The following is a 27,300-nucleotide window of genomic DNA, read 5'->3' as shown; positions in this document are numbered from 1 at the left end:
TGCTTGAAACTGCTGAAATCAGTGGGATGTTAGGAGCTTCACATCCTTCTTGGAGCTGAGCCCAGACTCTGGGCCATGTGCCGGGAGGGTTTGCTGCAGGGAGCTTCAGCCATGCTTGCCCTCCACTCTTGAGCATCTGCTCTTGAGCATGGCTGGAGAGAGAGGATTCTGAGCTACACAGACCTTTGATCTGCAATAATGTGGCCTTTGTACTGCTCTCATGCATCTTCCTCTACATCTGTAACTGGCTCGGTGGCTGCCAGCTGGTTGTGCTCTGTCAGTGAGGTCTCCCTGCTCTGTAACACCCCAAGCCCAGGTCCCACACCAGACCTGTCCCCAAACACCACTGAGGGAGCTGCACCAGGGCACGGTGAGAGCACCAGGCAGACTTGTATTGGGCACCTCACTGCACGTGGGGAATGTCCAGCTGTGAAGCTCTAACAGATGTTGACACCTCTGTGCTGTGTTTGCTCTACAAAATGGGAGTGGGGCCAAGGATCAGTCCCTCCACCTGGGATACACTGTCAGAGCTTTGTGTACATGCTAAATTAACACACACCAAAAAAAGTTGTAGTAAACTGTGCTGCAGATGCTGGGGAATTGATTGTATACATGTGTGAAGGGGGTGACTATGCCAAGTTTAAACACCTACTTTATTCCCTTGTGGGAGGCTGACTTTCTTAGAGCTTAACTTAATGTATATGTCATGTTCTGAGGGCTTAGCTTAATGGACATGTCACAAAACAAGAAGGTGGTGCAGGGGTTTAAATACATATGCACACATTTTGAGATAGTTATTTTTCCTGAAAATGTGAGCAGTCACTGCAGATTAGAAGAAATGCAAAACTGTCTGACAAATTTTCTTCTAAAGTGCCTTTTTTAGATCTCGGTATTTTTAATGGAATGAAGCAAGTTCTGAGGAACCAATTCCTGCAGCCATATAATTATGAATATACTGATTTTTCTGAGGTTAGTAATTTTGAGCAACTCCTAAAAATGAGATTACAAACCTTACACAGATGCTTTTTTCAAATGTTTGCTGTTTGCACATTTGTGTTCCAGTCTGGTCAATGAAAATCATGGCTAAACTTGTTGACATGAAATTAGTCTGTATGAATCCCTTACCTGTGTGGTCTTTGCCAGGTTTAAAATGGCATGCAAACTCCTTCTGGTGAGCTAACAAAGCTACAAAAGCTTAGAAGTATAAAACCATCTACACAGCAGCAGTGTGTGGTGGTTTTATACTTTAAATCTCAGTGCCTTTTTGTGAACTGAGATACAACGAGAGCAATGTTTTTAGGACTCATGATATAGGACAATGAAATAACATGGACATTTATCATTTATTTGTGTGGGTCAAAGAGGAAACCATCTCCAGAGAGGAATATTGTAAAGTAGTAAATTAGCATAAACCGATTTTTTATGCTCCAGAAGGGAGGATATTAAAGTAGAGACATTAGGAAGGAAAGACTTCTGGTGGTAAGTCATATTGGACTATAGAATTAACTCCAGAGGGAAGAAATAGAAGCTGAATCTCTAAAAACTTTTAAGCACCAATTGAACACAATGGCAGTAAATCTTCAATCAGAAACAACCCTGCACTGTGAGAAAAAAGGGTTAGATGGCTTTACTGTACTTCTCCATGTCTGGTAACTGAACGACCCTGATGCTCTTTGTGGAAGGTTGATGTTTTATAAGCAGCTGGGGATCCATTATGTTGAATGATACTCTAGGAGTACCAACTGGTCTTACTCCCTCTGTGTTTTGGTATGAGTGGTGATAATCTCCTAAAACACGTATTCAAACCCAAAATGCTGAAGCAGAAAGAGGAAGAGTAGCTACAGCCACAGGACCAGAGCTGCTCAAAGGAGGAGAAATGACTAGCTGATGTTTCTGCTTACATGCTGGGGGGGTGGCAGGTCATGGGTGCGTCCTTCAGGGCCTCATTTCTGGCTGAGTGTTTCCCTCTAAGTGAGCAAAGGTTTAGGAGCTGGCTTGGAAAACCTCAGCTGAGCAGTCAGCTATTGGTTGTAAGTTCCAGGAGAGTTCTGAGTAAAACACCACTCCAGCAAGCGAGTAAATTATTGCATTTGCTGTGTCCCAATCTCCACACCCCAGTTAGGCCTGGACCTGTAAGACACATGTTCTTGTGTTCATGTGAGTGACGTGTCTCTTAAGTGATGTTAATGATTGTTTATTGCAAAAAAAACATTTTTGCCATCTGGCAACTTTACACAGTGAATGTCAGAACAGTTCCAGCAAATGAAATGTTTCCATCACCTCAGACAATCCATTTGCTGGATCTTGCTTCAATGTGAGAATAATAGAGCTGCCCATAGCCCAGAAACAAATCTCTAAACTAGATTTAATTTATCTGCCTCATCAACAGGCAGGTATTTCCTGAATATGCTGCCCAGCCCCTAATGCCTGGCTCTGGGCACATAGCACACCAGCCTTTTCCTCACACATCCTTTTTTTCCTTGCTCATTTTTTATCTATCTTACCTAATACTCTGGGCATTTATGTGATGTGGCTCTGTGATTATTCTTGTCTTTTATGTGATGTAACTCTGTGGCTCCTCTTGCCCAAGATGACTTTATTCAGGGTTTCAATTGGCTCTAGGACTTTTGCAAAGCAACGCTAAAAGAATGGAATTTTTTTTTTTAATTATAAAAAGGCATTTGTAAAAATTCCAATTTTCAGATTTTTCCTGAATATTTGAAGAAAGGAAGAGGCTGAGAAAAAGGGGGGAAAGAGGAAAAAAAGAAAACGGGAAAGAAAGAGAAGGGGGAAAATAAAAATAAGGAAAGTATAAAGAAAAAGAAAAGGAACAAGAAGCAGACTTTGAAAAGCAGGAAGCGCAGTGGAGCGGCAGGAGAGGAGGGCTTTGCGGTGTTTCTCCCAGCCGGAGCTCTCTCCAGGCACTAGAGGGCTCCCCAGGACACGCAACCGGGAGGTGGCGGCGGTGCCCGGGCTGCGGACCCGGCTGCCGCGGCTCTGGGCTCGCACCCAAACCTACCTTTGGGTTTTAACAGCGATCCGCGGGCTGCTTTTGGCGTGGACTTTCTGAAGCCCTATCTCTATTTGCTTTGCATCGCAGAGCTGTCTCCGAATGTGTGAAGGAGATTGTTTTAGGATGGAAAAAAGTCATAAAATTAGCTCCAGAAGGGTACATAATCCTCTTGCTAAATAGCAATTCAGTTCTCAGGTCAAGACTACAGCTAGACTCAAAAAAAAAAAACAACCCTTAAAATGAAATGGAATGACTGCTTCACTCTGTAGATCTGTTCTTATATTCACTTTGCATGTTGTTAATATAGACAAAACCCTGGTCCTTGTTGAGGAAGAGTGCAGCTGGGAAGTTTTTTTCAGAGTCCGAAAATCCCCAAAGTCTATAGATATTTGGTTTATGGTGTTTTGTTCATGCCTATCTTAGATTAAAAGCAAATAATAACAGGAGGAAAAAAATCTCAAGAGGCATGTGACTCATATTTGATTAGTCAAATGAAAGCCTGAAAGAAATGAGATGGGTGTTGTAAGGACCCCTGGCCATTCTGACCTGAACACTGGGCTACATCTTTTCCCTGCAGACTCTTAAACCGTCTCACTTCTAATGCTCTGGTTGTCTGTGCATCACTTTCCCATGGAGAGAGTATAAGGGCAGAGCTGAGCTCAGCCGTGGCCAGACCTCCCAGGTACCTCCTCTTGCTGGGAACAGAGGACCTTTACTGCTGAGGTCCAGGTTCCTTGCAGTGGCCTGCAAGCTCAGTGAACCTGAACAGTCCAAGCGAAACCCAAGCAAAGCCACACAGTTTGAAACACTCTTGGAATAAAAGCCCCTCCGTGGTGTCAGTTTGGTGCTCAGAGGGAAAGGCAGAACGCAGCAAACTTGGCTCTGCTTTACCCCAAGCGCTCAGGAAACTCCTCGCAGCGAGGCCAAGAGCTATGCTCATAACAAAACTTAAACCCAAGCAAAATTTATCACGTTTTGAGTTTCTTCATGAAAGGTTAGACCAAGTTGGGATGTACTCTGCTGGGATAAAAGAAAAGATGGAGTCTGCCCTTAAGGGCTGATTTCATATCCACTGAAATCACATGCAAAACTCCCAGGGAAGCAAGCCTAAACTTTTAAATACTGCTACAAAAGCAGCTACCACAGTTCTCTGTCATTCTAGTTAACCATCTATAAACAGTTACTCACTTGACCTCTATTTGATCTCTCCCTCTGCCCTCCAAGGAATCTTTCAGGGCCAACATACATTATGGATATGTCTGTGTACATGAAAGTTGGAGGCTATTTTACTACTATGAGAACAGATCTCTTGCAATTCTATCTGAAATCTGGTTGGTTGGGGAAATTGTTTTTTCTTTCTACAGACAAATCCAACAAATGACTTCTCTTAGTTTATACTGGTCTGCTGAAAATACTTAATTGCTATAAGTCCTGTTTGCCATAGGACCTTTGTAAAGGATGATTTTGGAATCCTGCCATGGCAATAAGAAGGGAAAATAGTTGTAGCACTTGAAACGAGAAGGTCAAAAACAGGAGTCAAGAAAGATCTTCAAGCCACACTACAGTTGTCCTTTTCTAGCTGCTGCTTGAATGTGCAGCAAGATGACAAAGTCTTCAAGCTTTCACCTGATTAATAGTCTTGGGGGAAAAACATTCTGTTGGAATGCTGCAAGAGTAAGACTGCTATTTTAAAAAAAGAATTCTTAAGCAAAACAAAAATGACAGTAAGATTGAAGTAAGTTAAGGTCATATAGTAACTAAAGGAAGAATTTTATATGGATGCATTGGTTTGGTTGGGTTGGGTTTTTTCTTGGTTTTGATTTTTTTTTTTTATTATAAAGAATTTCAGAGTTAAGTTATGAAATAATATGGATACATAAAAATATTGAAGCATTTAAAATCTCCAAGTACTCTTAACTCTGCACACTAAGGATAGAATGCAGTCCCTAATATCAATTTTAACATTTTAGCATCTTTCATTTCCTTCCTGTCCCAGTGTCATACAATAAGGAAATAAGTTGTATAAACATGCTTTAAAAAACATAATCTTGAAAAAAAAAAGAAAGATCTGCATCTAGAGATGATATGAAACTGCTGTAGCCATGTGTGGCTAGTAGATGCCCAAACAAAGGTATAAGGTTGATTTTGTAACTTTATTGTGCAGTCCAACAATCTAATAAATACAGATTTCTAAATGCAATTTTCCTTAACTCTAGAACCCGAGGTAATGTATTGTCATGTATTTTACTTGAAATTGTTGAGATGCACTGTTTACCTTAATTCCACTTAAACATAGATTCTGTGTGAACACTATGGCCATCCAAAAAAGTAGTGCATTTAGTTTCAGATAATAAGTCCAGGAAACTTTAAGGAAGATCTCAGTGAAACTGCATTAGTGAGAACAAGGTGAAAACAAGGTTACTATTTTCCAGCCTGAGGACATTCAATTTAATTTTTGACTCACACAAAATTTTCTTAGTTGTGCTGGCCAGAAATGGCTTGTGTTAGACATAATCTATGTGAGTTTAAAACAGCTTCAGATAATAATGATTTCATTGCTGTGTTATGCCAGTCTACAATTCTAAGTAACAGAAATGTTGCCATCTCCTCATTTAAGAGGAAATGTAATTTGATACAAACACACTAAAAATTTGGAATATTTTATTATTAAAAAAGGCTGTCTCAAGCTGTGTTGAAGTCAACAGTAGGTCTATTTAAGGTTTCTGAATTCATCCTTTCTTTGTTAGCATTCAGATAAAAGATTGAATTTACTGGCTATTAAGGAGTTCTGGCTGCAGCTGTTTGGGGGGAGAAGGGGGAGAGGGAGATATTCAGCCATCCAGATCATCAAGGGGTGTAGGCTGGATTTTTTGAGCATTCAGATAAACACTGGTCAATTCTGTAGGAGTTAACATTAAGTTGAAACGAACTTTTCAAGGAATTTAACACTTGGCAAGTCATTTGACTCTTCTTTTAAATGTCCAATTCGTTCAGATCTCCCTGAGTTCCTAGTTCTAGTTTGAGGCGGGGGTAAACCACGAGACTCCCATGGAGAGGGAGTTTTGATGCTTTGTTTTGTTACTTTATGCTGTTAAACCTTAAGCTCATAAGTTGTTGTATCCCAGGCAGCGGTTTCTGCTTGACGGGAAGAAAAACCAAAAATCGTCGTTCATGAAAATCGCTGGGAGTTCATTCAGAAGAGCTCGATTGTTGCCTGGAGACCTCTTCTTCACCCAGGAGCAGGGTGACGGCGTGGAGCCGCGGAGGCAGCGCCGGTGCGGGGCTGCGGGGCGCTGCGGGCTCCGTCCCTCGCTGTGCCCGCGCCCCGCTCTGCGGGCTCGGCTGCGCTGCGACCCAGCGCCTCCCCTCCGCCTGGGGACACCGCCGGGCACCGTCCTGTGCTGCTCCGGGAACTGGCCCTGCCAAAATAGCCCCGCAGCCCGCCTCGGTGTCCGCTCTCTGCCTGGCGGGGAGCGCCCCGGGCTGGGCACGCTGCGGACAGGGACACACACACACACACACACGGTGCGCCCCGCAGCCGTCGGACTGGCGGGCCAGCACGGGGGTGGCCTCTCCGCCAGGCTCCCGGGGACTTCACCAAGCACCCGGACCCCCTTTCCTGCCCCGCCGGGATCCCCCTCCCGGCTTGGCTGGGGGGAGTCAGGAGGCTGTGGAGGGATGGTTCCGGGTGCGGTGTCCCGGTCCTCCTGTCCCCTTCTCCTCGGGAGACTTCATCTCCCATGCAAAGGCTCCTGTGGCGGAGGGGGGGACAGACGAGGCGCAGGGGGACCGGGGCATCCTCCTGCCTTGTTGCTGGTTCACTCAGCTATCCCGAGGTGTAGAGGGAGCCCTTACATTTGCGTGCTGTGACTCTTCGACTCAGCTCCGAAGGTCTGTCCAGACATTTCCTAGAACCCAACTAGTTTTCACCTTCAGTTCCAACACGCCTGAATGTCTCGAGATGCCGAGACTGCTACAAAGATTTGGCTCTGATTTCATTCCACATTTATCCAGATTAGATCTTTGATTAGATCCTTGAGCTGTTTCTCTCTGCGGCAATAGCAACAGCAAAGACACGCTGTTGCTTTAAGTGTTATTACTCCAAGTAATTGTGACTCTAAGTGTGGTGTGGACATAAGAGAGTTTCTGCTAAGTGCACTGTGGATGTCCTCGTGTGCCAGTGGGAGCACTTGTGGGGACAGCAGCACTCCTAGCAGTGTTTGCAATGACGATGAGCTTCTCCCATCCCTGCAGAGTGTCACAACTGTCACGGCAGCAGTAGCCAGGCTCACAACGCTGGCTGTTAGTTTATTGGTTACAGTTATTGGTCCTTTCAATGCATCAAGTTTGTGCGCTACTGTGCCTTCTCACCTAAAAGAAAGGAGGGGGTCTGGGAGCAAAACCAGCCTAAACAACTTCAGTGCTCTTTGGTAAGAAGGCGCTAAGAAATACAAATAACTAGATTTAGGGAGTTGGATGTGTGTCTTTGTCAGGTAGGGATCCTGTTCATCACCAAGCATCACTGCAAGAATTTCTCCTGCCTTTTAGAAACAATATTTTCTCAGTGAAACTGACACAGGTTAGCAAGATGCAACGTTTGGACTCCTGTGTCCAACCTAGTGGCCTGTGGCTGAGAGAATTAGCAGTTACCCAGGGTACAAAACAACCATGCTGGTGCTTTTGGTGCCATCGTGACCCTGTCCTTTAAACATCTGCACACAAGGATTAGCTGTACCCACTGGACCCCGCACTGGCCCAGCCGAAGATGCCTGTAATAAATGCAGACTGGAAGAGTCCAAATTCATCAAAGCTTCGATGTTTATTTTAAGTTTTTAATGGCAACAAATTGTGGGCTTGGGCTGCAGACAGCAAGGACATGCTCAAGTCATTTCCACTTGATAATACTGTAATAGCTGTGGGCAAGTGACACCCCTGGGCCTCTGAGCTCTGCAGGGCTACCAGGGTTTCAGCCGAGGTGCCAGGGAGTCCAGTGGCATCTGCAATACAAAGGAAGTGGAATGTTGGACGCAAACGTACTACTGGGTTGATTTAATACAGGGAAAAGGTGATGTTAAGGGCCAAACACGAAGAGTCAAAAAATGAAAGCCTCTGTCTCCTCTCTCTCTCCCTCTGCCTTTTCTCTCCTCAAATGCCCACATAAACTTCTGTGAAGATTCTTCGTACGAGGCGCTGTACGCGATGCCCAGGGCGCCAGTGTAACTCCAAATTCGCCCCCACGAGAGTAAAGCGGAAGCTTTCTTCTCTTCTCGGTGTGAACACTTAGGGGGTGCGTCCCACACCGCTATCCCGATTCCAGCAGCTCTGCTTCAGGAGCCGCCGTGCCGGGGTAGCACAGTTTGATGAGGAACCACCTTTCTTACCCCGGCTGGGGCTGGATGGGGGGGCGGTGATCCCGGTCACAGCCGCATCCCCGAGCCGCCGGTCCCGCGGGGGGCTCGGAGCGCGGAGCTGGGGGGACAGACTCTGTGCCTGGGGAGAGGCTGACGGAGCGAAGCGAGGAGCCCTCGCTCTTTTGGTTTCTTTCCAACCATTTTTAGCAGAGGAAGGATGTAATAACATGCCACGGGCAATAAATCACAGTCTAGCTACTCCCCCTGGCTCTCCTCCCCCCGCCCCCGGCCCCTCTATAGCGGGAGGGGCGGAGGGGCCGCCAGCAGAGCGCCGCGGCCGCCGGGACGAGCAGAGCAGCGCCTGCCCGCCTCCTCCAGCCGCCCCAGCATGGACCTCCGCGCCCTGGCGCTGCTCGCCTTCGCCCTGGCCGTCATCTCCCTCTCGGAGGGTAAGTGAGCTGCGGGCCCGCGCCGCTCGCAGCGCTCCTGCCGGGAGCGATGGTCCCGCGGAAATCCCCGCTCTTCCCCCCTCTCCTCGCAGCTGCTCCGCTCTCCCGCTCGGGTCCGGCCGCGGCTCAGATGGGTCTGTCTGGTGAGCCAAAGCGATGGCTGCGCAAAGCTGGAAGCAGGCAGGCTCCCATCCCTCCCTCTCCTCCATCCCTCCCTGGCTTTTTTCAAAAAGCTGGCCAAGGCGGTCCTCTCTGCCAAACTCGCCCCAGACTGAAGTCGTCTGAGGGAAGACTTTCAACAGCGCTCGGTCTGCAGGGAGGTGGTTTGGCTGCTAAATATGCATATCGACTTTCCCTCTAACCAAAAAACCCCACTCCTAAAAGTGACAAGTAATTAGAAACAGGCGGTTGTTCGGTACCTCTTCTGTCCCCTATCGTGATCTATCTTTCCTCAATCAGGGCAGGGCTGAGCCGAAGCGGTCACTCGGCAGGAATTTAGCGCACCCCCGGCGCGGTGCCCGGGGATGTTTCGGGGGCTCAGGGAGCTGCCGTGACGGGAGGTCCGGGGCACCGAGGGCGGCGGCGCGGGGCGCGCAGTCACACCCGCGCCGAGTCACAGCCCGCCCGTCCCCGCCGTCCCGCGTCGCAGCCCGGTGGCAGCTACAGCTGCCCAGCTTGCTTTGCCAGCTGTGCTCCGTGGGAGCCTCCGCGTTCGGACGGCCCCCGAGACAGCGGCCACCCGCGCTTCTTGCCCCGCGTGTCGCGGGCAGCCCTGAGCCCCGGGGCTCCGGCCGGGGCGAGGGTTCTGCCCACAACCTCTGGGTATCCTCCGGACGCTCCTCCTGCGGCTGGCAGAGATTTGCCATCTCTTGTCCCCTCGTCGAATGCCCTCTGGCTGGGTTTTCACACTTCCGCTCCCATTCTGTTCTCCCGTTCTGGCCAACGAAACTTGGGTGTTCCCCACCCAGGGAGGTAGAGGATGCCCTCCGGTGCCCTCCTTGTTTCGGTTGAGAGAGTTAGTTTTCCCCCAAAATTTCCCGATGCCTTTCCGCAGAACAGCCCCGTCCCGCTGGAGCACGGGGCCGGCACTGCCTGGAGAGAGGCCCCAGCGCCCCGGGCAGGTGGGCTCCAGCCCCCTTCGCCGTATCCACCACCCCGGGGCTGCGGGCTGGAAAGCGAGAGCGGCAGGTAGCGAAGGAGAGCCGGGGGACCACGGGTGGCAATGCCAGCTCCAGCCCCTGGCTGCCAGCGACACCAGCTGCCGAGCGGCTGGGGCCGCCGGTACCTGAGCGGGCTTCCCTCGTCTCTGGAGGCGAGTGCAGGTCTGGAGGGAGGAAGGAACAGGGGCTCTCCTCCCCCTTACCTGGCAGCCTTTGCTCAGGGCTGGGAGGCCGGCAGAGCTGCCCAGCTGCAGCTCGGCTCGCCCCCAGCGCGGTTGCTCTCCTTCGCTGGCAGTGGGATAAGCGTGTGTCGGGATAAGCGTGTGGGGACCTGGCTACCTGAGGAAGGAAATGGCTCACAAGGGCTGGAGAGAAACTAGTGTAAGCAAAGTGACCCCACTGTCTTTCGGTGTTAAGAGTGGAGGTTTTTGCCTACTTTGCGTGTCATGAAGTGCTCTCAGCCCTGATCGAGATGAGGGCTCGCAGGGCTGCCTTGTGCTGGGGAGCAGGTGAGCTCTGAATTCTTGTTAGTTACCTCGTAAAACTGTGTCTGTCCATCCTAGCCTCACTTTCCAGGGAAATTGAGCTGTTCTACACTTAAAAAGTTATCAACCATCTCCTGATAATGACAAATGCACCCTAGGCTGAACAGAAGCAAAATTATTTCCTCAAATGTTTTGTCTGTTTATGTCCCGCCTGCTTTCCTGGATATAGCTTCCCTCTATTCAAGCATCCTAGTCCGCACAGCATGTTACTGATAACTGCAGCAGAACTGGCAACTGACTTCTTCCCTTACTGTCCTGTTTCAGCGTCGGTAAAGAGAAGCACATCCCTGTGGGATGAAATAGGTATTGTCCAGCACTGACAAGTGGCCACTCTGTGAGAGCACTTTGAGTGTGCTTTGTCTCTAGAGAGACTTTGTCAGCAAAAGTAGGTGTTCAGAGCCAACAAAACTCAGCTTGAGTTGGAAAACAATAAAACTGTTTATTCTTTTAAAAATTCCAAAACACAAACTTCTAGTCGAGGCCAGAAGAAATGTTCTCTTTTTGTCTAAGCAAAATTAGGTTGAAGGAATGACACTGAGATGTCAAACTAGCATCTGGCTGTTCTGTAACTTTTGTCTCTATTCGTCCATTTGAACCAAATGTGTCAGACAGATAAAGGTCTCAAAAGCTTCATGTGCCATCAGTTATATGTTTTCATGTAATAAAGCAATTAACAGATTATACTAATTTGCTGTACCGAGAGAATGGCTTCACCTTGTGCTCAGTGTTTGGTAGATGTCAGAGAACTCACAGTACAAATTGGTAGATTAATTAATCAGCTTAATCAGTTCTAATGTACATGCAACAACAAGTTTCAAATTTTGAAAAGAGATAAGGAATGTGTTTGTCCACCTCAGAGTAAGATCAGAAATGTTCTCTTCCTAAATTACGGCCTCCAAACGGCCTCTTCCCTCTCCTACTTTTGGAAGATAGGAGTTCATGTGTTGGAAGATGCCACATGCACCTGTTTTCCTTGGTTTTGAGCCTTGTTGATCGCACAGTGAGACAGGAGTCACTGATTCCCTGTTGAGGGTACAGAGAGCTGACCCAGGGGGTGCTGCTCCCTGGTGCTCAGTGCCTGCTGCTGATCACCAGGAAAGGCACGCAGAAATACCAAAGGGATTCTTGTGCTGGGAGGGGGTTTGTCATTCCACTGCACGTTAGGGTAACAGCACACTGATACTGGGGGTCCCCCTCTTCCTTGCTGTGCTAGATGCCTTTCTTAGGCAGGAAACAACTTTGGGACTTACAGACAATGTTTAGTCATGGTTAAACTTTCTCTGCTCCTGATTTCAAGTGGTATTGGATTGAAAATCCCACCTCGAGTCTGAGAGAGGACAGGATTGCATTATCAAATCATGGATCTGAACAGTTCATCTCTTGCACGTTGTTTAAGTTAAAGCTGGCTTAAGTTTGGTTGGGACAAGCTTGCAGAGACGCTATCACTGCAGCTGTGCTGAGAGTTGTGTGACTGTATTCAGTTTCAGCCTCCCTTTCCAATACAAATTCACAGATGTGTAGCTATCAGGCACAGATTTGCAGTGGGAAATCCTAGTGCCTTCCTCACTCCTTTGCACATTAGCACCAGGCAGTGTAATCCATGTTCCCGGGGCTCACTCCATAGCCCTCCTTCCTCCTCCCCCTGCATATTATTAACTCACAGGTGGAACCACTGTTTGCAGTGGCAGAAAACTGATAGAAAAGTCCTTCATTTTTTTCGATTTATAGTCCAGATTCTGGTGTGAAGCAGGAGAAGCTCTATTCCCACTGATTAATTCCTCTCCTGTGGGATCTGATTCTGCCTCATCTCTTGGTAGAGACACCGGAAAAAAAGGGGCTTCCCTCCTCAGGACGGGCCAATTTCACGTTGTTGTCTGTGGTTAGGTGTGCTAGAGACAGGCATCGATAGATGTGCAATATATGTAGATCTGCTGCACTTAAAAACCTGTCTCTTTTCTCACCTTCCTGGACAGCTGTTTAGGAATTCCAAGCCCTTCCCAGCTCTTTATCTCCCCATTTGCCTTGAAAGGGAACTGGGTTTGGATGCTGCAAATATTCCTGTGTGGCTAAACAAACAGGATGGCAGATTGCCATATGGGATCTCAAGCCCTGCCAGATACAGATCTGACCATCTACAGCATGAGCCAGATTTTAAGGGTTAGGTGTATGAATTTAATTCCTCCCAGAGGCTGAAAACTTCTCCACTGGGAAATGCTTTTAACTCTTAGGCATCTCTTAGACTTCCAGGCAAAGCTTCTGTGCTTGTATTTTATTGTGCATGGAGCTTTCAAACTTACAGTCCGGGTGAAGACCTTACTAAGGTGCACTTGATTGCCAGTAATTCAGTTGTCCTATAGAGAAATCGGGCAGCAGAGGCTGTGGTGGGCGCCAGGCTGCTTTTCGCAGTCCTGCATGCATATACATGGAAGATTTTTAGCCTAAGGGGTTAAACCTAATTCTGTCCCTAGTGATGCCAGTGACAGAACTCTCATCCAGTCTGGTGGCCCCTGAATAGTGTATTGAGGACGCCCTGGCTGGAAACTGTCTCCTCGATTAGCCTACTTAGCCGCAGGCTAGAAATTCAAAAGACTCCGAGTGTCTTACTCGAAACCGCTGGGATCTCGCATCTCTGAGCCGCACCTTCTTGTGCGGGTACCTCTGCTGGGAGTCAGGGCTGGCTGCGGTGGGGAAAGGTCAGCTGGGCCCTGGGAACGCCTGCAAAACCAGAGCTTTTCTGTAGCCACTAAGTCCCCTGTGAAAAGCCTGCACCTGAGCCGAGCCGTTTTGATCTGAGCTCCCTGGAATTCATCTCTTTCTTCTGGCTACCTTCTAATTTGGCCTCGGGTCAAAATCGTTTGAGTAGAACAACACCGAGGACAAGTGCCCCCTCTTTTGGCCTTTATCTTGTCTAATTACGGGGAGCATCCCTGTACAATAGCGCGGCTCCTTATTCTAATCTCTTCGATTTTACTTATCTCCATTTTCTCTCCCTCTTCTTTTGTCTTCCAAAATCCCACGCACCCTTGTTGAAAGGCTGGGCGCTGAGCTGAATGGGTTGTGCTCTGAGCTGTGAGCAAATGCTCTCCCAAAGCTACAGCTTTTCTGCTGCTTTTTTTTCCCACCTGCATGTTTGGAGAGCGTTTCTTTCTGTGAGCCCTGACCGGTGTGTCTGTGCTGCTGATCGGGAGCAAGAGGTAACGTGTCCTTTCCCTTTGTCCCGCAGAGAAACCCGTCAGCCTGACTTACCGATGTCCCTGTCGATTCTACGAGAGCAACGTGGCAAGAGCCAATATTAAGCACCTCAAAATCCTCTCCACACCCAACTGCTCACTTCAGATTGTGTAAGTCTCTTGCTCTTTTCAGCTGGGTGCAAATCTGGGATGTCAAAAAGAAGGGTCACAGAGCTGGTGCCTGCTCTGGTGGTTGAATTTCAGTCTGCCTCGTGCCATGACTCCCAATTCATCTCTTCACCCCCTGTCAGAGACAGCTGGACCCTGCTATACCCCACGTCAAGGAGCCCAGCTGTTGTTTCCCAGCTGTGTTCTCTGTGATGTCCCTGTCACTGTGTGATCCCGTGTGCTGTTCCCCCGTGGGTATGTGAGCAGGAATGTCAGACAGGCTGTGCATTGCCTTGGATGTGGAGCTTCACACCTGGGGTAAAAACCTCATAGCGGTCTGAGTCTTCTAATGGGTCACTTCTCCATGGAGTGGAGCTAAACAAGCAAAAGGAGTTCCTGTTTTTCATGTATTCTCTGCAGGAGGTACAGACCCTAGAAATGTGATGGCTTAATCTAGGGACGCTTGCCAGGCAGGGACTGACTCAGTAAACTGCAGCAGAACAGAAAAATGGGCTCCCAGTGGAAAATAGCCTTTTTTTTTTTTTTTTTTTTTTCTGTAAAAGCAACCCTCATTTTCAGGAAACATTGGGATTTTGTTTGTTTGTCTTTGTAGATTTGTGTGTGTATGTTTTAGAAAGGTCTTTTTTGTTCACTTCTTCATGGGTGACCCCCCTCTCAAAATTCAAAACCTTCTGAAGAAAAAAAAAAACAATCCAGCACTCATCTTTTCATTGCAAGGGAACCTTACTACTCTCAGCTTCTGTTAACCTCTAAGAGGGTGTCAGATTTGGTTTCTGTGCAGTGATCCCATTACTGGTTCTGTCTTTGGCCCATATGTTGAGCCCTTCCTCTTGCAATTCAAATGCTGCAAAAATCAATTTTTGTCATCCAAACCTTTTTTGCACTCAGAAAACTGATGTGGCTTCACGAGACTGGACACACGCTCACATACATTCCTGAACATTCATGAACCAATTTTTATTAGTATGGGGTTTTTTCTGTCTTAAACCACTCTGAGTATATCATACACATTTTATCATGTGCTTCTGCCTTAGGATTTGTTGGAGGACAGTGAGAAAAATGTAAGCCTCAGCTGAGAAATAATTTCCTTTCAGAAAAATGGCAAAACCAGCTGTGACTAACTGATCTCTACCTATAAACAATTTTGGCAGCAAGCATGCACTAGTGCATGGATTTGTGCTCTGGGACTGTCAGTGATGTCATAAGAATCCCAGTGCTAAGACTTTTTAGATGATTTGGAATTTTCTGGCGTAGTTTCAAGAAAATGACAGCATTTAAGACAGGATAGAGTATATATTTATCTCTTAACATAGGATTATAGTAATTAGAGATAAATAAGAACATGAAATGCAGAAACAGAAACATCTCATGTTCTTGCCTTTCCTGACCCAAATGTGTTTGTGTGGAGTACACACAGAACAAATTAACCTATAGCTGACCCTGTTTTTGTTACTTTGATAAGTAAGGTACTTAATACATCCTTCCAAATACCCTTCAAACATGACTTTAAACTAGATCTTTATCAAAACAGGAGATGAAATCTATCAAAACCAACACACAAATTTCTCATCTTGATTCATATTAGGCATGAAACAATGAAGGCGTAAATAAATTAAAAGCTGCCATTTTCAGGAATAGAGAACTAAGTGAAACATACAGTTGCTAGAAGGTATTTTGTGGGTTTATTGTTTGGGATTGTTTTGCTTTGGCTTAGGTTTTTTGTTTTGTTTTTGTTTGTTTACTTTTTCACAAATATGTTTTCCTTTTTGGTTAAGGGGAGTTGTACTTAAACAAAAAGCCTAAGAGCAGGCTTTTGTCTTTCATTCTATTGGAAATCATCTCTCCAAATCCAGTGAACTCCTCTGTCAATGTCTACTTCTACAAAGTCCACACTAAATTCCTTACTTTTCAGTACAGGGAAATAAGCATTTTTTAGGATGTAGACACCTAAACCAGCCCAGGTTAAACACTCCATACAATTTCCTATATCTCTTACTTGCACATGGAACAGGGGCTGGCAGGCTCAGAAGTGAATGTCTGAAGAAATCAGTGTCTCAGTATTAGGTGAGAGAAATTGTGTTGAATGTGGCTGGAGACTGGTTACGTGTGCTTTTGCTTCTGTATCCTGTGAGGTCAGCTTAAGAATTCCCAGGCATTGCTAACATCAGCAAATCCATTCTTACACACTGTTGGTATCACTTAACTGGAAAAGCTCCAGCTTGGCACTGCTGTAAGGGAAATATGAATCTGGCCCATTCATCTCCGTGCTGGCGCAGGGCTTGCAGGACGGATCCTTGATGTGTTTATGTTACAGCTGTGTCGTTGCATAACTTCAGACCAAGGAGCCTTTTTGACCTCTTATTTCTTACACCATCTCTTTATATTCTACAGATTTCATTTTATAAAGGGAGGAACATTATGGCTTCCATCCAGCAAATGTTTAAACAAGTACTGAACTTTTTCGTATGGGCACTTCTATAAAATTGCTGTTCTCTGCACTTTCCCAAGGCAGGCAGACTGTTAAGAGGGAAATTTTGGAGCAGCTGGGGCAGAGGCAGGGTGTTGCAGGGAATGTGGGAGATAACAGCTTTTTCGAGGTCTTCTTGAGATCCCTGGAGGGTGAAACCTGTTGATGAAAAGCTATTTGTCCTGTTTCTGAATGAAAGATTCAGAGAGCCCAAGTGTCAAATTCACAGAGAATTCAAATTAGCTAAAAAATTTGCTGTGGGAAGTGCAGCTTGGACATCTAGGAGAAACCCCTCAGGAGGTTTCTGCCTTTGTTTCCAATACTGAGTGAATAACATGAGGGGAAACTTGCCTCTGGCACTATGGCACTTTCAGTTGTCTTCCTCCCTGCAACCTGTTAATTCAGTATTGTACCAAACAAAAAGATAACAAGTGACCACACCCTTTCTTTCAGAACATCCATGAGGTGTCTGTCCTCAAATAATGTGAAACTTCAGTTTTGGGTTGAATTTAAAAGCTGTTCTTAATCAATTACTTGCAAAAATTACCTAAATTTACCATGTCAGTATTTCCAAAAGAAATTTTTCTGTTGTTGGCAGTGAACTCGTTCATGGTCCAGGTATGAATTGAGAGTCTTAGATTCAAGTTTTTTGTCTGTTCCACTCTCACGTGATTCCCAGTGCAGACCACAAGAGCCTGTCAAAGGAGACAGATGGTTTCCAAGCCAGGGATGTTTATAATAGGTGAGGGAGGTCAAGGATGGGAGAAATAACTCATCCTCTTCACGGGTTAACCAAGAGCAGCACTGGCACCCAAGGAACATAAGGCACAGTTGGGGGGGTGGGTGTGGGCTGAGGAACTTCGCACACCAGACTCACTCTGACTTTTCTCCTTTGGCAGTGCAAGGCTCAAGAGCAACAGCAAGCAAGTGTGCATTGATCCCAAGTTAAAGTGGATCCAGGAATATCTGGAGAAAGCTTTAAACAAGTAAGGCAAGAGACAAATGGACTTAACAGCTAACATCCTGAATTATTAAAGGGTAGAACATTAAGGGCTGGCTTTTACCATGTGGACAAAGTACTTGTGGAATCAGATATTATTTGAAAGAAGGGTTTGGAGCTGACATAATTTGTATTAAAACAACAGTTTCTAATATATCCTAGATGTTAAACTAAGAATTTTGCCAGGGTTTGAGGCAAAAATTGTGCTGATGAGTATGTTCTGGGGTCCCGAACTCATCCTCTTCAAAAAAAAAAGCTGTTCTCCCAAGGAAAATTTTTCCTTTAATGTCCTTTCTTCCCCAGCCAAACTACAATTACTTCAGAATCTATATCGTTCCGGTGTCTTTGGAGCCCCTTCTCCATGTTACACTGGGTGTCTGCTTGCACAGGCAGCTGAGGCCTTGGGATTCTTGGTGCTAAAAATTGTTTCTCTGCTACCCCGTGTGGAATGCTGTTAATGCTGGCCAAGACATGATGGGCTACCATGAGTAAGTCTTTCCCACAATACCAGGGAAAAACCAAACTTGGCAAATTCAGAATTTTTAAATTTATCTTTATTCCTGTTGAAAATGGTTGATCGTGCCTACTTTGAGGTGGACTCAGCCCATCTCTGTTCAATGTTGTGCTGAGAAGAGCAGCACTGAGCACATTTTTGTGCTGAACAGCAGGGGAGGGCTCCAGCCTTCCAGCACTGAAAGATGGTACATACCAAATGATGGTACAAAGCATTCCCTTGGTTGCCCAGAGCCCTGGGCTGAGGTTGATCCAGCAGCAACATTTTGGCCAGCTAGCCTACCTGTGCACTCAGTATCCCTGCCACCCCTGCCATCACACTCCCACCCCACAGTAACTGCGCTGTAACCCTGCTGAACCTTGTCCCCTTGCATCTGTAGGGTGAAGGCAGGGCTGGAATCCAATCATTTGCCAAAACAATGTATTATTGGAGAAGGTATGGCCCCAGGGCTGATGAGGGGCACAGGTAACTGAATGGTCTCCACTGTTTCCTTTGTAAATGCATCTGCCAAGCAAGAGTCAGAGTTTAAAACAAAAAAACAAAAAAACAAAAAACCAAAAAAAACCCAAACAAAATTCTTTGTCCTCCTGTGTTTTTACAATAAGCAAGGGGGAAAATGCCACCAGAAGTAGAGAGATTCCTCCATGTGTCCCTTTTGGGGACTGCGCTGGGGCCAAGAGTGAGGAGGAAGAAGGAAGGAAGCCATCTAACTAAGTCCATGTGATTCCAGCCCTGACAGCTCCTCCCATCTCATCTGATGCTCAGTGCCTTCTTTGCTGCCCGCACTCAGCCCTTTTGTCCTCTGGACAAATTCTCTGCAGTGGTAATCCAGGTTAATGCTGCCAGAATGGCTTTGGGTTTAGGCATGACTGAACCTAAGAGCAGGATGTGGCCCATGATGAATATCCTAGGGACCTGAGCCACTTGGTTTTACAAGCTGGGAAAACCTGCTCAAGTTTCTGTTTGCTATCATCCCCGACCTGAGACTTAGGAGGCATTTTAGAAATCTGCAAGGTTGGGCAAATATGATTATGTGCCTGTCTGACTTAGGGGAGCAACTCAGCTGGAACATGTTCTGCTCTCACTACCAGTAGTGAAGATCTGAGACCAGCTCTACTGAAACCAGTGAGTCTGCCTGATCTCCAGCCAGATTCTGGGTTTTCTTTACCAAATGCTAATACAGAAGCGATTCTGCCAATTTGGTGGATTCGTCCTGGTTTACATTGAGTAACAAGAGAGAATTTGGTCCCAGCTCTGTGAGTTAAGATGACAGAAAGCATATATCTCCATCACCTAATCCTGTAATCATGGCATTGTGTTCATTTTCCAACTAGTAATGCTAGCACCAGTGGCATTTTCATGCTCCACAGACAGTCAGGGCTCTGTCTGTAGCATTTTCACAAGGCATGTTTTTGATATATTTTAGTGCACAGCTTTGACTTCTTCAATGAAATGTACTTTGGAATATATTTATAGCGCATCAAACAATTCATATATTTGAATTGGAGCCATATGAATGTTGGTAGTTTAAAACACCGATATCCCTCTAAACTACTAACAGCTTGTAAAATGAATCTATATAGATCTATAAATGTTAATGTAGCTATCAGTTTCAATCAGCCATATATTATATTTTTTCACTTGTACCGAAATTGTATGAAATGTGACATTACCCTATATGCACTAGCAATAAAATGGCTAATTGTTTCATGTTATGAAAACCCAATTGTACATGGGAATTTATTTTTCTGTAATAAAATCAATACGTTTTGTAGAAAGGGCTCTTGTAATTGCTTAAGTAGAATCCAAACTGTAAAGACATGTTAATCTATACCAGTATCTCAACATGAAAATATCTTCAGTGTTATAATCTGCAGCTAAGGGCAAGGAAAAGTTCTTAAAATAGTAGTCCAATACAGTTAAATATGAAACCAGAAATGGTTTTTACTAGGGAATTATTTTGCTCACTAATTCTGCTTAGCATTTATTATTGCTTTATATTCATCACATCTCCATGTAATATACACATGAGACATCAGTAAAACACATTCAGGCTGTCAGGAATCCAAATTCCTTAACTGGCTTTAAAAATCATTGTGCAGCTGCTGTGGCCAACATCATTCAACATCCATCCACTGTCATGTTAATATAGTTCCACTGCAGAGCTTCCCTCGCTTCAAGATGCCGGAGTCCATTAAGCTCAGTGGCTACTGCAGACACGCGGGAGAGATTTGATGGATCTGGAGAAGATAACAAAGTCACATGGGAAAAATCTTTCCATTAAGCCAGCTGGGAGAAAGGAAAAGAAACTCTGAATGTGTAGGGGCTGGCTGTGTTGGCAGCCAAGCCCTGCTGCTGCCTTCCAAACCTTGGTGTGGCAGCTCTTCCTAATTTCTAACCTAATTTGTAAGTAACAGTTGAAATACAAGATGCTAGAAGAACAACCTCCCAGGACTCCACCAAGCATGTGCCGGGTCAAGGCCCCACACGAAGGGGGACAATGTGGGTGATTATTTTTACAGCCTTGTTTTAAAGCACCAAATGCCTTAAACCCCCTCAGAGTAGCCACTGGTTCTTGCTGATGTCAGCAGGAATACTGGGTGGGAAGCCAGAAATCCAGCTCCCCCTCTGCTTCCTCTGTACCTCAGGGGGAACTTTTTGGATGGTGAGGCTCCTGACTGAGAAGTCCTGGAAGGCATTTGAGGAGGCTTTGACATTTTGGGCAAAAGGGTTGTTCTGGCCTCAGGGTTTGCAGTGTTCTTCCACCAGGACACTCTTACTTGTCTGGCATTTCTCTCAGACAGAGGTTATATGAAAGGGGATGTTACATTGCACCCTACCAGCAAGATATGAAGGGACCGTAGGATAAATGTGAATGAGGCCTTTGTATATGGATAATTTATGGCAGTCTTTTTTTGTATTTTTCTTTTAATTTAGACCACGTCATCGCACTCATAAAAAAAAGCAACAGAAGAAACGGGGCCCACTCTGCCCTTCCCGTGCAACACCACTAAAGTCTCCAGGGAGAAAGAATGGTAGGAGGCATTAGTTTCTGAGCTGGGACACCTCAGGTTGAAGTCCCTGCTCTTCCACTGACCATGCTGTGGGACCTTGGGCAAATATATTAGCCTATCCAGACCTCCATTTCCCTCATATTTGTTGAGGATAACATCTCTCCCCTTCCAGCAAAAGAGTATTATGTAGATGAAACTCTCAAAACAGGGGGAAAGCTTAGCTACAACAGATGTGGGATGATCTTCCCAATTTACAAATGGGAAAATGGACACACAAAGAGGCCAAAATAAACCTGAAGCAAAGGCAGAGTCAAAAACAGGGTAAAGGTTTGGGAGCCCTATTTATTTTAGCTCCAATATTAAACTGACAGAGTTAAACTATAACAGCTGTGAATTTGCCACTGGTGTTTTTTTAATGAGAAATGCAGCACCGCGTGGTGACAACATGATGTGGTGCATGGGTTGATGCCTTTCCTATGGGAGATGCTAGGCAAGTCCCAGAGAATGGTGTTATATATGCCAATGTTCTGGATGTCCCAGGTTTTTGTTCCTCACAAGGGTGGTTTGTCCTACCTCTCTGCACCAAGAGAAATAGAGTTACTGCTGTGGACTATTGGAAAAGATATCTTCAGAGGGGAAGTATTCCTCATGGTTTAGTCATTGTCTTTGTGCCTAGATGAGTTTTCTGAGACTGCCTTTACTGGGAGTCACAGTGTCTAGCTGTGGTCACAGAGCCCTAGTTGTCCAGCAGGCATTGGAAGAGGTGTTAGTCAAGATGTGCTGAGGCATCAGTTTTTGAATAGCTGGTGTTTACCCTCTGACACTTGTAACTCAGTCTTAGTGACCTCATCTAGGTTGCAAAAGGCTGACCAGCCTGGAGAAGGAATGGGAGTCACTTCTGACAAAACCTGGAGGCCACCAGCACAAAGTGGCTCCTCATTCTGGGTGAACCATACACACAAGACACTTGCTCTTTGCTGTGATGCCTAACCCACACTCTCCTGGGTACCATGCTCACACTGAGCATGGGACACTCCATTTGTCTGCACCCCACCTGAGCTCCCTAGCTCAGCCCTCCAGGCCTCACACGCTTACTGGGCAGTGCCTGCCTGCCTGTCACCTCACCTTCACTGGGCAGCTGGTCACCACAAGCTCTGATGTGGTCCCCAGCTGCTCACACCGGGTGCAGTCCCCAGGCAGGGAGGCTCAGGGGTGGCTCCTGGCTGGCAGAATGCTGGCTGCCTCTACTCTCCAGCCACCCCATGGTGGAAGCCAAACAAGAGCAGAGCATGGGCTGCCCTCTATGTTCCTCCATCCCCACAGAGACCTGGCACTCTCTGGAGCTGCAGTCCATGATCTCCATCAGGGTTGTGGGATAGGAGCAAATAGAGGAGGCATTCCCAGTGCCACTTGCTCTGCTACTGGGGCTGCTCACAAATGATTAATCTCTTCTTTCCCTGCTGTATTTTTTGCCGAGTTTCTTTGCCCACCGACAATTCTCTGCTCTGGCTTTCAAGTCCAGAATAAGCTTTCTAGCCAGCCTTCCTACTGTATTAGTTCTGAACACCTTACTAACTGTGATGAGCACAACCTGCCCAAAGTAACACCCATTGCTGGGTTTGCCCTGCTGGGTCCCAGTGGCTCCTTGTGGAGAACTTCTCCCAAAATGTCCAGCAATTACTGGTTGGAGGGGCTGCCTTTGGGTTAGTCAAGACACAGATTTGCTGTTTGACTAGACCTGATAGCAAAGCTTTTGCAACTGAAATAAACCTTAATAGTGTTTCACTTTCTTCTTCATCAACAGGAGGTTCAAGATGTAAGAGGCAAGCATTGTAAGCCGTCTACAGGATTTCTTACTGTAGGACCCAGAGAGCAGATAACCAGTATTAGGGAATGAATACATTTCACTGCTAACATGCAGCACAAAAGCAACGCTTCACGCATTTCCAAAGGTTTTTTTTCTTGGTTATTTTTGGTGGGGTTTTTTTGTTTGTTTTTTTCCCCTTGCACAAATTGGCTTGCTTTCATAGTGCTATTTTTATATAGTAAGATGTAACTATTTGAGAAAAATATGAATTTATACAGGTTGGCTTATTACCTAGCACTGGGGGCAGATATCAATTTAAACTAACCCTCTTATTATATGATATTTTATTTCCTTTGTTGTGTAGAGGTCCTGCTTTATTTAACTTTCTTTTGGTTCATGCAAGTCTCCTGGAGTTTTAAACCTAGAAGGACATGAACTGTACAGTGCAATGATATTGTGTAAGTAGTGGTGGAACTCCTTGCCTCCAGAAGTCATAGAGGCCAAGAACATAGGAAGGCTCAAAAGCATCAGACTGATGACAATAGAAAACATTACCCTGTGTGGCATTTACAGATATTTTGGATGAGTGATTAAAACTCAGGGCTACAGGGCTAAAGCCCTTCTCTGAAGATCAGAACCCTTGCTGACAGCTGTGAGCAGCTGGATCAATGCACATCTGGTGTTGCAAGGTGCTAATACTTGGTTTGTAGTAGTTGTGTGTGTTAGGAGCCACAGCACAGTTCTGATGTCATCTGGCATTTCCTATGTTCCTGTGTTTCTAATGATAAATTTAGCAAAAAAAAAAAAAAAAAAAAAAGGAATGGGTTATCAAAGCTCTAACTACACGATCATGTTGCAAGTTGCTGGAGGAGTCAGATACGCTGCCATGCACCAGGGATCTCCCAGCCATCCACAGGAGGTGACTTCAGCTTGCCTGTCTGGCTTTGCACTGAAGTAGGCTGAGTTTTATTCACCCTTCACCAAGGATGAACAGTTTACCTGCCTGAGGACAGTCACAACCCTGACTGCTCTGGAGATACCCAGAAGAGGATTTCTGGCCACACCTTGGAGACAAGAGATGCCTGGGGCAAGAGGGGGTCTGTGCAGTTTGTGGAAGGAGAGGTGTTTCACAGGTGTGGAAATGAAGGCCAACACTCACAGTTCACCAGCTATCATGGGTTTGCTGGTGAACAGGATAGCCTCTGGAATTCCCTTTGCAAAGCACAGCCTGGGACAGGCACCACTCCTTGCACTGATCCCCTAAGCCAGAAGTTTCTTTCTCCTTATTCCTTCCTGTATACACAATATCTGCTATGTGGTATGGAAAGACATCTGCAGCACTGCAATAATCATGTCATGCTGTGCACTGAGATCTGGGGGGAAGCACATTTGTGCAGCACAATGCGTGTGTTTGTATGTATCTGTGTTTGTATTGTAAACAAAAAAATGTTGTAAGATTGTCTTTTTTAAGCTGGTTGATTCAAAAGAAATCTTCCCTCTTCCCTGCAGCCTGTGTCAGGAACACTGAGAAGAGTGTTTCACACTCCTTTTTGTGGTAGGCATCTTTAGTGCCAAAGAGGTGCTTTGGCTATCCAGGGACTCCATTATTTCCATGTGGATTCAGGTAAAAATCTTGTCTTTTCCTTTCTGCAAAACAGGGCTATTGCAGAGAGGCCTTCAGCTGGGAGCACCTCACCTCATTTGCTTTAAAGCAGAAAGAAACTGCTGTGCCTAAAATATTTGTGTTTGTGATTTTGACATTCCTTTTGTTATCATTACCAGCCTGGTGCTTTTAGTATGTTGTGTCTGTGTTTTGAAAGGTCTGGTACCACTGTACTTGATGAGATTGAAGTTTTGATTTAATATTAGTAGGATCAGATCCTCTCCTGGAAAGGGAAAGAAAGAAAGAAAGCAATTTTATGAGAAAACCAGAGTTTTTCCTATGTTCCCTGGACTGTATTTTATATCCTAGGCTCCATTCCCTGTCCCACACATGCACCTGCATTTGCCATTGGTTTGCCAGAGGTGGACATGTGAGTGTCCAAGCCAAGAATGACTGCAGGAAAAGTCACTCAGGAAAGTGCATCCTTCACACATAACTCCTATCAAAGGTCTGATTGATTCCCATTGCAGTAAATGGAGAATTAAATAATCCTCTGATTTTGATTCAGCAGCATGCCCTGCTCATGATGATAGAGGCCATGACAGTTTTGTTTCCAGGGCAAACTTTGGCATTCTAGTGAGAAGGTGGGCTAGGTGGATGTGACTGCACAGTCTTGCCAGTGCTCTGCTGCAGTCCTCATTAACAGGGAGTGCATCTGGGGCCAGCACCAGCAGGGCCAGGTCCCTGGGAATGTGCCAACCTCACATTACTGCTATGACAGGAGCACTGGGATGGGCAGTGCTGAAGCACCCTGGCCAAACCCAGGCACCCAGCTCTGGATGGTATAGCCAGGTACTGGAGGTACTGCAGGAAAGGGGGGCTCCTGTCAGCTTCTCCTCTAGGGGCTGCAGGGCTAGACTCTGCTAAAGCAAGGGTATTTGTTCCTGGGAAAAATGCATGCGTAGCAGCAGGAGGAAAATGCACTCCATGGAAGGCAAGGGATGTTGTACAGCCAGGGTTTGTGTGGTGCTGTGGGGCTGTCTGCCCCAGCCCACACAGAGACTGGGCCCTGCCACCTCTGTGCTGCTGATGCTTCACTGCTCCTGTATCTGGGACCACTCAGGGCACAGGGCTGCTCTCCGGGGCCAGCAGTGTGACCCTCCCTCACCTGGGTAAGGTTGAGCACAGCATGAATGCAGAGGTGACACAGACCTGGCCAGAGACTGAAGTGAGAACCTTTTAAAAGCTTTCTCTTGCTTTGGACCAAATTCAGCCTTGAGTGGGAAGCTTTGCTGTTAGCCTGACTCTGTTTGCATGATGCACTGCGGAGAGCAGCCTTGCTCTTTGCACCAGAGGGATCAATCTCTGGGCTGCCCCAGTGCACCACGTGTTTGTCCTGCTCATGCCACGACCAGAGCAGGCTGAGAAGCAGCACTGGCAGCATCTCACTTGGGGAGAGCACTTGGTTTTCCCTCCTGCCTTAAACTGTTGACCAAAGACAGAGTCCAGGAAAGGAAGTGTGAGGAGATGGGAGTGAGGTAGGGACCACATGTGAACAGGAGGGTCAAGAGTAACACTGAACCATGCTGGAAAAGCAGCTTCCATGAATGTGAAATCATCATGTGGGTATTTTCAATGTGCAGCTGTCAAATCCCAGTTTTAAGAGTAGATGGTATTTATTGCTGTGTCAAATTTTTATTTATACTAGCTTTGTACTTTTATGTATGAATATCTTATCTGAATTCTGCCTGAGGAAGAATGAAATTAAGGGTGACTTTGTGGTTTTGATTAGGGTGTTTGAGCAAAGGTGACTGTTTATTTTGCAATGAAAGCTTTTTTTCAAAGTTAAACATACACATTTTGTTGAAAATGCAGTTCCTATAGGAGTTTTTGTTGCAAATTTCCTTTTATTAGCCTCTAAAAGGTCCTTTTCTCTGACAACTTGTTTGAGTGATGTGATGTATAGCAGTCAAGGTTTTTTGTGAATTCATCACCTAATTTTTTTTTTTTTATTAATCAACATCCCACCAAGATAATCGTTGTCTGAAAACATGAAACTTTGGTTGCCACAGAGAAGAAAACATGTATAATGATAAAAGGGCTGCATGAACCTCCCATCTTCCATTCCTTAAGAACTCTGTGTTGTCAGAATGTGGTAAATACTGTACTTTATATTTTTATTAAGTAAAAAGAAGTATCTTCCCAAATAATGTGAAAAGGGTTTTGTATTTGTGTTCCTGTAAGGCAGCTTTTATGGAGGAGTTATCTTATGCTTTTGAAATTACTCCTTTCATAGAAAATTTTGAAAATAAACACTTTTATACTGTTGTAATTTCTCACATAAATGTGTATGCACTTAAAATTTTCTTAATAAAAATATATGTCTGAATAAAGTTTTTGCTTGATTCTAATTTTTTTTTTCTCCTTACAAAGGAACAGCTACAATCTTCACTCAGAAAAACATTCAGATGTAGTTTGTGTCCAGTTTCAAGGATGCCTCCACATAGCCCCAGTGCCCAGACTCTCCACAGGGAACCTGAGGTGAGGGGCCCGTGGGTCTGGCAGGGAGCAGCAGCCCAGCAGATTGAAATGTGCCACCTTCAAAAGGAAGCCCTTAGCCATTTGCTCCCAAAACAGAAACTCAAGCTTCTTTTTTTTTTTTTTTTTTAAACTTTTTACTCTTTTCTTCCCCAAACTTTTCTCCTGCAGCAGTTTGACTTCAGTGGAACTGAGAGCTGTGAGTTGGTTTTGTTCCAGCAACAGCTATGCCATCATCATTGGTGCTGAGGGGAGGGATGAAGGTTACTCTGAAAAGCATGAGGGGTAACAGGGAATGCATTTGTCAAAAGAGCAGATGTGAACAACCCTGTCCTTGGGGCTGCTTTTCCCAGGGTACAGCAAGGTCAATATTCCTTTTGGAGAGGAAAAAAAAAATGAGAGGCTTGTAGAACTGACCTGAGGACCTGCAGGTATAATCCTAACTTGGATGAGGTTGTAGGGAAAGTGCTGTGGGTTGCA

The 27,300-nt window shown here is 45.8% G+C and overlaps 1 protein-coding gene across 3 annotated transcripts; it reads left to right on the top strand.

The window, feature by feature from the left end:
• The first annotated feature begins 8,649 nt into the window (after window positions 1–8,649).
• Window positions 8,650–26,675, top strand: CXCL12 (C-X-C motif chemokine ligand 12). Of its 3 annotated transcripts, XM_038140883.1 has the most exons (5): window positions 8,650–8,813; window positions 13,742–13,859; window positions 17,244–17,330; window positions 20,796–20,893; window positions 22,677–26,675. In XM_038140883.1, exons 1-5 carry the CDS (start codon window positions 8,753–8,755, stop codon window positions 22,706–22,708), a joined length of 396 nt encoding a protein of 131 aa, XP_037996811.1. In that variant the 5' UTR covers window positions 8,650–8,752; the 3' UTR covers window positions 22,709–26,675. The 3 variants fall into 3 exon arrangements, with proteins under 3 accessions (XP_037996811.1, XP_037996812.1, XP_037996813.1); XM_038140884.1 differs by lacking the exons at window positions 20,796–20,893; window positions 22,677–26,675 and adding an exon at window positions 18,909–19,636 and having other exon boundaries at window positions 8,651–8,813; XM_038140885.1 differs by lacking the exon at window positions 20,796–20,893 and having other exon boundaries at window positions 8,656–8,813.
• Window positions 26,676–27,300: the final 625 nt, after the last annotated feature.

This window comes from Motacilla alba, chromosome 6 (genome assembly GCF_015832195.1).
Source record: "Motacilla alba alba isolate MOTALB_02 chromosome 6, Motacilla_alba_V1.0_pri, whole genome shotgun sequence".
NCBI lineage: Eukaryota > Metazoa > Chordata > Aves > Passeriformes > Motacillidae > Motacilla > Motacilla alba.
This window is presented reverse-complemented; position numbering and strand designations above follow the sequence as displayed.

What these genes read in the sequence shown, in the direction of transcription:
- CXCL12 (XM_038140883.1), top strand. Translation starts at nt 8,753, where the DNA reads ATGGACCTCCGCGCCCTGGCGCTGCTCGCCTTCGCCCTGGCCGTCATC. An exon ending in AACTGCTCACTTCAGATTGT is followed by an intron (nt 13,860 to 17,243) that starts GTAAGTCTCTTG and finishes CTCCTTTGGCAG; the next exon opens with TGCAAGGCTCAAGAGCAACA. An exon ending in GTCTCCAGGGAGAAAGAATG is followed by an intron (nt 20,894 to 22,676) that starts GTAGGAGGCATT and finishes CTTCATCAACAG; the next exon opens with GAGGTTCAAGATGTAAGAGG.